General features: G+C 42.0%; 1 protein-coding gene across 2 annotated transcripts; it reads left to right on the top strand.

Annotated features, from left to right (window-relative positions):
- Window positions 1-1,141: 1,141 nt before the first annotated feature.
- On the top strand, window positions 1,142-2,312 carry LOC125547805 (uncharacterized). 2 transcript variants are annotated; one of them, XM_048711571.2, is made up of 2 exons: window positions 1,142-1,562; window positions 1,996-2,312. In XM_048711571.2, exons 1-2 carry the CDS (start codon window positions 1,232-1,234, stop codon window positions 2,139-2,141), a joined length of 477 nt encoding a protein of 158 aa, XP_048567528.2. In that variant the 5' UTR covers window positions 1,142-1,231; the 3' UTR covers window positions 2,142-2,312. The 2 variants fall into 2 exon arrangements, with proteins under 2 accessions (XP_048567528.2, XP_087372666.1); XM_087516540.1 differs by having other exon boundaries at window positions 1,987-2,312.
- Window positions 2,313-10,571: the final 8,259 nt, after the last annotated feature.

Here is a 10,571-nt window from a genome sequence, read left to right as displayed (position 1 = left end):
ATTTCCCGCCAAATACCAGCATTTTCCTTCCTCTCCCATATCAATGTTCCAACAAAAGACACATATCAATGTTCCAATGAAAGGGGCAATGCCTTTCTGAAACCCCATATGCGTGCGTCATCAACCCCCCCCCCCCCCCCCCTGCTAGCCCTTTCCCGCTCGTAAATCTATCATGCTCGTCATTTCCCTCCCATATATTAACATCACCCATCTCCTCACGTACCACTGCTCTGATGGAAGGGGCAGGTCATGAAACCACTAGCACGTGCGACGTGTGCCTATAAATCAGTCCCAACTCAGATTTCATGCTTGCAGCTTCCCGCTCGTATACCATCCCCTTCCCTTCCCACTTAAATATCATGGTCGCCATTTCCCGTCGCCTCTGACATCATGTTCCTACAAAGGGGTAAGACATGTCTGAAACTGTTTGCACGTGTGCCATATGCATATACAGCATCAGCCCCCGGCTCAAATACCATGGTTGCTGTTGCCTCCGGGAAAGTATCCAGTGCTCCCAGTCTTTGGGTACTTCCAGTGCTCCAATGTCAAAAAATATTTTTAAATATTACAAAAAAATTCGAAAAAATGAGAATGTTCACAATGAATGTCACTACACCTCCCCTAAAAATTTTATGTCCAAAATCGAAATGTACATTGAGAAACAAAAAAGAGAAATTCATATCTGAATAGTGTCAATGTTGCTTTTGTCTCTTCTTTACACTATTCATGCTAGATTTCACATTTTCGTTTCTCGATGTGTGTTTCGAGTTTGGATCTGAAACTTTTAGTGCTTGTAGTTACATTCATTGTGAACATTCACAATTTCTTTTATTTTTTTGAAACATTAAAGAAAATGTTTTTTGACATTGGAGTACCAATATATCACCCCCCCCCCCCCACCCCTCCCAATCACATAGCATGCTCACCATTTTCACCATGGATGTAAAACAGCCGCAGCCCTTGAACAGGATTACCCAATAGAATCAGGACCAAACTGCCACAGCTTTTTTTCGAGGGAGGACCAAACTGCTACTTTCCACCTCTGGGCAAGCTTCACTCGGAAGTGGAAATTCTCAGAACTGGAGGTCACTCACTGCGAAACTACCTGCAGTCCCTCCTATAAAACCCACGCAATCCCCACCCGTCTGAAGCACCCTCCGCCACCTCCCCGTGTTGCTATCTTCCACCGGCAGGTGAAGGCCGACGGTGATCTTTCCTTTCATCCCCCAAGATGGCAGCGAGGGAGTGGGTCCGATGGGAGGAGGAGATCTTGCTGGAGGACGATGACGACCACCACACGGAGTGCTTCTACCTCCGCCGCGCCCCACCCCAGGGCGGCGGTGTGGGCGAGAGGGATCTGGCGGTGGTGGGTAAGTATTGTCCGGACCCAGCCCCCGGGAACATGGTGTACTCGGCGGACCCACAGTTCCTGCGGTTCCTCCAGGAGGGAATTACCTGTGACTCAGTGTTGGCTATGGGGGTGACGGTGCGGGTGGAGATCACCCAACTCAGCTGGAAGTCCAGGAAGGAGGTCATCGACTGGCTCAACTCGCTCGTCTCAGGTATTCGATAAGCCTTACAGATCTTGTGTGCCTGTTCCTTTTTTTTCCAGTCATGTCCTAGTGGTGAAATTTTTCTGGTGATTTTAGATCAGGCCGCTAGAATTAATTTTCACTATGCATCTCCGCCACTATCCCTTACGTCATGTTTTTGTTCCGTCCAGGAGAAGGGATCCTTGGGATATCTTTTGTCTAATCTAATACTAGATAGATAGATCTACTCCTTTTTTTTTTTGTCAAGACGACAAGTAATTAACTTGTTAGATATCGAGGGGCCTATGTTCTATCGTGTCTAGTTTGCTAGATCTGGTTTATGCCTTTCTTTCCTTTTACTTTTGTGTGTTTGGTTAACTTATGTGTTTTCTTTAATTTGTGTTAGTCTTGTGAGGCCAATATGTGGAGAGAGGTTAATTTGCTTTTACTTAAGTGTTTTCAGAAAGCAGCGGCCAGGCATCCAATAGAGGCGCTGCTAACCCGGTGAATTCAGTGCCTGTGCAAGAGATCTTCAAAACCAACGAACAGGGTCCTGTCCCTGCTATCGACGAACAGCAAGTGATCGACCTGACCATGTGTGACGACTAAAGTCAGTAGCAGAGGATATGAAGTCTCGCATTTACTTTCGATCATGAACTGTCATTTCTCAAAGATTTCGCGCATTCGCTTCTTGACGCGTGCTCTTTCAGATCCATTCTCGACAGAGATCAGTTGTTTGTACTTTCTTAATTTCAAAAAAAGTGAGACATTATATTCCTAGTCTGTTTTACTCAGCTTTGGTGTCTGTTTACTTGTCAGAAATTCTTGATTTTTCTTTCTTCCTGGAATACACCAAGCTTCCTTTCTCAAAAAAGGAGGAATACACCAAGGGGTTCAGTCCCTCTTGCCGTTGGTCCCCTTATTTTAGGATGAGGATTGAGGAAACAATATACACTGAAATACCCATAATAAAGCAAATCTTGAACAAAAATATACGAGTTTGACAGAAACGTGCGACTATTTCTAGCAATATTAAGTAGACCCAGATTGTTTGGTACCAGCGTTATTAATTAAGTACTCCTAGCTAAGAATCGATGTGCAACATGTGTGTGAACCTATTAGTACTTTTGTATATAGGGCGAGTTAGATTATTTGATCCGTATCCCATATGATTGTATGCTGCCACAGATACCCATACAGATCGGCCTGCTCAGCTGCATACTCTAGTATGGTGTTCCAGTGCTGAGCGTCTAACATATGTGGTATGTTACCTTTAGAGCATCTCCAATAGGCGGTCCATATGTAAAAATAACCAACTTTTAGATCTTCTGAAACAAAAAGCAGCTCTTCAATAGATGGCCCATATGTAAAAAAAACATCTTCGCCTCCCGGAGATGTAAAATACAACACCTCACGGTTTAAATTTACATCTCCAGAGGCAGGAGGTCTAAAACCCACGGCCACGCGCCAACGTCCAACCGCCCTTTAGTTCATTCTCCCTTTCACCCTCCGGCCCGCCACCGCCCCGCCGCACCTCCCTGCTCGGCCGCCGCCCCGCCGCAGCTCCCTGACGCCGCCCCACCACAGCTCCAGCCTCGCCCTACCCCCGCCACCGATTACACCTGCCTGGGCCGCCACCGCACCACCCCGGCCCTGTCCACCTCCGCTCCGGCCGCCTTCGCCACGACCAGGCCGCGTTTGCCTCCGCGCCGCCCCAGCCCCTCCAGCCTCGGCCCCGCCCCGGTCCGTCTGCCTCCGCTCGGGCCTTCGCCCGCCCTCGCCCGCCGCCGCCGTCCCTCTCCGTTCACCTCCACCCCGTGCCGCATGCCGCCGCCCCACTAGTAGAAAACAGGGCTTTGCTCCAGGCAGGGAAAGCCCATTAATCCCGGTTCACCCATGAACCGGGACCAATGGGGGCATAGGTCCCGGTTCATGAGGCCAGGGCGCGGGCCAGGCCTCAGGCGCCATTGGTCCCAGTTCGTCTGAGACCATTGGTCCCGATTCCAGACACAAACCGGGACCAATGGATCTTGCTCCTGGCCCACCACCTTTAGTCCCGGTTGGTGTCTGGAACCGGAACCGAAGGTATTTTTTTACCCAAACAAAACTAAAACAAAACTAAAATATTCTACAATAGCAAAAAGAATCAACTAAAAAGCTTTAATAAAACTCTAATAGGAAATGGAATCAACAAAAAAGAATCAATAAAAAATAAAATTTATGCAACTTAAATTAGATAAAATTTATGCAACTAAAAAGAATCATTTGTAGTAGTATTGAAACTAAAATTATATAAAACTATTTTTATAGTAAAGTTAATCACAAACTAGTGATTCACGCAAATTTCAAAGAATTCAAATTTAAATTATTAAAATTTGAAAACTAATGGCACTAACAAGAAGTTTATAATTTTTCTGACCTAAAAGCCAAAAGAATTAAAAAAGAAAAGCAAAAAAGAAAAGAAATAAATAATGAAAAAACAAAGCAAAAATACTGGAAAAAATTAAAAAAATGCCTCCATATCTTGAATACCAAGCATATTATCGCCTCCATATCTCAAAACAATTATCATGCTTCAATCTTTTCTTAGTATTCAACACACTCAAAAGAAAGTTTCACAAATCTTGAATACCAAGCATATTATTATTAAGCAAATTACCATGCTATTAAGAGACTCTCAAAATAATTTAAGTGAAGCATGAGAGACCAATAGTTTCTTTAAAACAAATCCACTACCATGCTCTAAAAGATCTAAGTGAAGCACACAGAGCAAAACTACTTAGCTCAAAAGATATAAGTGAAGCACATAGAGCAAAACTACTTAGCTCAAAAGATATAAGTGAAGCACATAGAGTATTCTATCAAATTTTAATTCATGTATGGCTCTCTCAAAAGGTGTGTACAGCAAGGATGATTGTGGCATACTAAGACACAAAGACACAAATAATACAAGACGCTCCAAGCAAAACACATATAATGTTGGTGAATAAAAATATAGTTCCAAGTAAATTACCGATGGAAGTGGACGAAAGAAGGGATGCCTTCCGGGGCATCCCCAAGCTTTGACTTCTTGGTGTCCTTGGATTATCTTGGGGGTGCCATGGGCACCCCCAAGCTTAGGCTCTTCCACTCCTTGTTCCATGATCCATCAAAAGAATTCACCCAAAACATGAAACCTTCACAACACAAAACTCAAAATAGAAAACTCGTGAGCTCCGTTAGCGAAAGAAAACAAAAGACCACTTCAAGGTACTGTAATGAACTCATTCTTTATTTATATTAGTGTTAAACCTACTGTAATACAACTTCTCTATGGATTATAAACTATTTTACTAGCCATAGATTCATCAAAATAAGCAAACAACACACGAAAAACAGAATATGTCAAAAACAGAACAGTCTGTAGTAATCTGTAGCTAGCGCAAGATCTGGAACCCCAAAATTCTAACATAAATTGTTGTACGTAAGGAATTTATCTATTAATCATCTGCAAAAGAATTAACTAAATAGCACTCTTCAAATAAAAATGACAGCAGTTCTCGTGAGCGCTAAAGTTTCTGTTTTTTACAGCAAGTTCAACAAGACTTCGCCTAGTCTTCCCAACGGTTCTACTTGGCACAAACACTAATTAAACACACAAAAACACAACCAAAACAGAGTCTAAATAATTTATTTATTACTAAACTGGAGCAAAAGTCAAGGGATAAAAATAAAATTGGGTTGCCTCCCAACAAGCGCTGTCGTTTAACGCCCCTAGCTAGGCCTAAAAGCAGGGATAGATCTAGGTATTGCCATCTTTGGTAGGCAATTCTTCAATTAGGCATCTACCATCTTTAGGAATTTATTTATTTTTATTGATTATCAAACTTTTAGGCACAAGATCGAAAAATTCATTTGTAATAAATGGTTCCTTAATGATAGCAAAAAGATCGGGATGAACACTTATAGATTTAAGATCTGCAGTTTCCTTACTATTTGATTCACCCTTATTTTTAGGAATATACATAAGCTTTGCAATTTTAGTAGGAGGACTTGGAGTATTCTTTACGGAAGAAAAAGAGGTTCCCAAATTTGTAATGATACCCTCAAGTTTATCAATTCTCGTAGAATCTAAGTTCATTTTCTCATTAACTATGGGTTCTTTTTCCTTAATATTTTTCAAAGTCATTCCTACCTTAGATCCATATTGAGTTATTTGATTGTGGATCTTTTTATCTAGATTTTCAATTGATTCAATAGTAGCAACTTTATTTTCGATAATTTCAAATCTTTGCATAACATGCTCCAAAGTTAACGTGGTTCCATTAACCAAAGAGGTGGTGAGCCAAATAAATTTAGCATAGCATTATAAGAATCAAAAGTATGACTACCCAAGAAATCCCCTCCGGTAATGGTATCGAGGATATATCTATACCAAGGATTAACACCTACATAAAAATTGCGAAGAAGAACTAAGGTAGATTGCTTCCTGGTAGATCTATTTTGAGCATTGCAAATTCTATATCAAGCATCTTTTAGACTTTCTCCCTCCCTTTGTTTAAAATTTAGAACTTCACTCTCGGGAGACAACGGAGAAGATATGAGACTAGTCATGATGGCAAGCGAACGGGCAAAAGAGGCAAATAGAGAGGGAGGATAGAGAGAGAGAGAGCGAATAAAACGGCAAGGGTGAATTGGGGGGAGAGGAAAACGAGAGGCAAATGGCAAATAATGTAATGCGAGAGATAGGGATTGTGATGGGTACTTGGTATGTTGACTTTTTGCGTAGACTCCTCGGCAACAGCGCCAGAAATCCTTCTTGCTACGTCTTAAGCTTGCGTTGGTTTTCCCCGGAGAGGAAGGAATGATGCAGCAGAGTAGCGTAAGTATTTCCCTCAGTTTTTAAGAACCAAGGTATCAATCTAGTAGGAGCCCATGCTCAAGTCCCTCGTACCTGCACAAAGCGATAGCTACTCGCAACCAACGCGATTAGGGGTTGTCAAGCCCTTCACGGTCACTTACGAGAGTGAGATCTGATAGATATAATATTTTTGGTATTTTTGGTATAAAGATGCAAAGTAAAAAGTAAAAGCAAAGTAAAAAAGCAAAGCAAGAATAAAGTAATGGATATTGATATGATGAGAATAGACCCGGGGGCCATAGGTTTCACTAGTGGCTTCCCTCAAGAGCATAAGTATTCTACGGTGGGTGAACAAATTATTGTTGAGCAATTGATAGAATTGAGCATAGTTATGATATCTAGGCATGATCATGTATATAGGCATCACGTCCATGACAAGTAGATCGAAAAGATTTTGCATCTACTACTATTACTCCACTCATCGACCGCTATCCAGCATGCATCTAGAGTATTAAGTAAAAAACAGAGTAACGCCTTAAGCAAGATGACATGATGTAGAGAGATAAATTCATGCAATATGAAATAAACCCCATCTTGTTATCCTCGATGGCAACGATACAATACGTGCCTTGCTGCCCCTTCTGTCACTGGATAAGGACACCGCAAGATCGAACCCAAAGCTAAGCACTTCTCCCATGGCAAGAACTACCAATCTAGTTGGCCAAACCAAACGGATAATTCGAAGAGACTTGCAAAGATAACCAATCATACATAAAAGAATTCAGAGAAGATTCAAATATTATTCATAGATAGACTTGATCATAAACCCACAATTCATCGGTCTCAACAAACACACCGCAAAAAGAAGATTAGATCGAATAGATCTCCACAAGAGAGGGGGAGAACTTTGTATTGAGATTCAAAGAGAGAGAAGAAGCCATCTAGCTACTAACTATGGACCCGAAGGTCTGAGGTAAACTACTCACACTTCATCGGAGAGGCTATGATGATGTAGAAGCCCTCTGTGATGATGGCCCTCTTCCGGCGGAGCTCCGGAACAGGCCCCAAGATGGGATCTCGTGGATACAGAAAGTTGCGGCGGTGGAATTAGGTTTTTGGCTCCTCTTCTGATCATTTGGGGGTACGTGTGTGTATATATAGGAGGAAGAAGTACGCCGGAGGAGCAACGAGGGGCCCACGAGGCAGGGGGCGCCCCCCTCGTGACCGCCTCTTTTGTTCCTTGGAGCAGGGTCCAAGTATCCTGGATCACGTTCAGTGAGAAAATCACGTTCCTGAAGATTTTATTCCGTTTGATATTCCGTTTATCCGAAACACTGAAATAGGCAAAAACAGCAATTCTGGGCTGGGCCTCCGGTTAATAGGTTAGTCCCAAAAATAATATATAAGTGGAAAATAAAGCCCAATATAGTCCAAAACAGTAGATAATATAGCATGGAGCAATCAAAAATTATAGATACGTTGGAGACGTATCAGCCCACAGGCAGATACAGAGTGGTTAGGCCCGTAAGCCTGCTTTGGAGAGGAGCTCGAAGGCTCAGGCGCACCGCGCCTTATAAACAGGTGCGGCACTCTCTCAACTAGCGAGGTGGGACTAAACTCCCACCGCGCCGCTGTGCAAGGGCATTGGTCCCGGTTGATGCCACGAACCGGGACCAACGCGCCCTTTTAGTCCCGGTTGGTGCCACCAACCGGGACCAAAGGTCTTTGTTTCCCGCCCGTTGGGCTGCTGAAAAGAGGCCTTTGGTGCCGGTTGGTGTTACGAACCGGAACCAAAGGGGTACATTCATTCCGGTTCGTGCCAAGAACCGGGACTAAAGCTTCATGTATATAAGGAACACTTGTGAAAATTTTGGTTTTCATCTTGCAGTTCGCCCCCGATGATGCACGCGCCTCCTCGACGCTTCCAGGCTGCCGGACGCCGTCGCCGTCGCCCCCGTCCCAGAGCCCACGCCGACGCTGTCCGCCGCCCGCGCTGACGCCGTCCGCTGCCCACTCCGTCGCCGTCGCCCGTGCCCCTGCCCCTGCGCGCCCCCGCACGCCGTCGCCCGTGTCGTCGTCGCCCGCCCACGCCGCCCCCGCCGACGCTCTAGCCGCCCCGCCGTGGCCCTCGCCCGCCGGCCCCGCTGTGAGCCGCCGCCCCGGCTCTCTTTTTTCCATTTTTTTTCATATATATATATATGTATTTTTTTCATGTATATATACTAGTAATTAGTAAAGATTATTATGTATAGTCACATATTAGGTTAGTGCATTAGATGTTAGGTTAGTGTTCATTTTATATTAGTTGAATTAGATGTTTTTTAGTAAGTGTTTAATAGAATTAGTTAGAAAAATAATAGAACTAGTTAAACTAGTTTATTTTTAGTAAGTAGTACTTTATTTTATTTATAGTAAGTGCTTAGTTGAACTAGTTGATTTAATAAAACTACTTTATTTTACTATAGAAGTTGTTTATTTTTAGTAAGAAAATTAATAGAACTAGTTTATTTTTTATTTATATTGGTGTTAAACCTACTGTATTCCAACTTCTCTATGGATTATAAATTATTTTACTAGCCATAGATTCATCAAAATAAGCAAACAACACACGAAAAACAGAATCTGTCAAAAACAGAACAGTCTGTAGTAATCTGTAGCTAGCGCAAGATCTGGAACCCCAAAAATTCTAAAATAAATTGCTGGACGTGAGGAATTTATCTTTTAATCATCTGAAAAAATAATTAACTAAATAGCACTTTCCAAGTAAAAATGACAGCAGTTCTCGTGAGCGCTAAAGTTTCTGTTTTTTACAGCAAGTTCAACAAGACTTTCCCCAAGTCTTCCCCAGTCTGTAGTAATCTGTAGCTAGCGCAAGATCTGGAACCCCAAAAATTCTAAAATAAATTGCTGGACGTGAGGAATTTATCTTTTAATCATCTGAAAAAATAATTAACTAAATAGCACTTTCCAAGTAAAAATGACAGCAGTTCTCGTGAGCGCTAAAGTTTCTGTTTTTTACAGCAAGTTCAACAAGACTTTCCCCAAGTCTTCCCAATGGTTCTACTTGGCACAAACACTAATTAAACACAAAAAACACAACCAAAATAGAGGATAAATAATTGAATTATTACTAAACAGGAGCAAAAAGCAAGGAATAAAAATAAAATTGGGTTGCCTCCCAACAAGCGCTATTGTTTAACGCCCCTAGCTAGGCATAACAAGCAAGAATAGATCTAGGTATTGCCATCTTTGGTAGGCAATTCTTCAATGAGGCATCTATCTCCCTTAGGAATTTCTTTCTTTCTAGTGATTATCAAACTCTTAGGCACAAGATCGAAAAATTCATTTGTAGCAATTGGTTCCTTAATGATAGCAAAAAGATTGGGATGAATACTTACAGATTTAAGATCCGCGGTTTCCTTACTAGATGATTCACCCTTATTTTTAGGAACAAACATAAGCTTGGCAATTTTAGTAGGAGGACTTGGAGTATTCTTTACGGAAGAAAAAGCGGTTCCCAAGTTTGTAATGATACCCTCAAGTTTATCGATTCTAGTGGAATCTAGATTTATTTTCTCATTAACTATGGGTTCCTTTTCCTTAATATTTTTCAAAGTCATCCCTACCTTAGATCCATATTGGGTAATTTGATTGTGGATCTTTTATCTAGATTTTCAATTAATTCAACGGTAGCAACTTTATTTTCAATAATTTCAAGTCTTTGCATAACATGCTCCATAGTTAACATAGTTCCATTAACCAAATGAGGTGGTGAGCCAAATAAATCTAACATAGCATTATAAGAATCAAAAGTATGGCTACCCAAGAAATTTCCTCCGGTAATGGTATCAAGAATATATCTATAGCAAGGACTAGCACCTACATAAAAATTGCGGAGAAGAAGTGAAGTAGATTGCTTCCTGGTAGATCTATTTTGAGCATTGCAAATTCTATACCAAGCATCTTTTAGATTTTCTCCCTCCCTTTGTTTAAAATTTAGAACTTCATTCTCGGGAGACAACGGAGAAGATATGAGACTAGCCATAACGACAAGCAAACAAACTAACACACAAGCAAACAAAAAGCAAACAGGCAAAAAGACACAAATAGGGAGAGGGAGGGAGGATAGAGAGAGAGAGAGGGCGAATAAAACGGCAAGGGTGAAGTGGGGGAGAGGAAAACGAGAGGCAAATGGCAAA

Source organism: Triticum urartu, chromosome 3A, assembly GCF_056163025.1.
Source record: "Triticum urartu cultivar PI428250 chromosome 3A, HENAU_Tu73, whole genome shotgun sequence".
Lineage (NCBI taxonomy): Eukaryota > Viridiplantae > Streptophyta > Magnoliopsida > Poales > Poaceae > Triticum > Triticum urartu.
The sequence above is the reverse complement of the archived record's forward strand: the minus strand, read 5'-3'. Positions and strand labels throughout refer to the sequence as shown.

Bases quoted from the DNA above. Each gene is read 5' to 3' on its own strand.
- LOC125547805 (XM_087516540.1), top strand. From the start codon at position 1,232: ATGGCAGCGAGGGAGTGGGTCCGATGGGAGGAGGAGATCTTGCTGGAG. The intron at 1,563-1,986 runs GTATTCGATAAG...CTTTTACTTAAG, and splicing joins GCTCAACTCGCTCGTCTCAG to TGTTTTCAGAAAGCAGCGGC.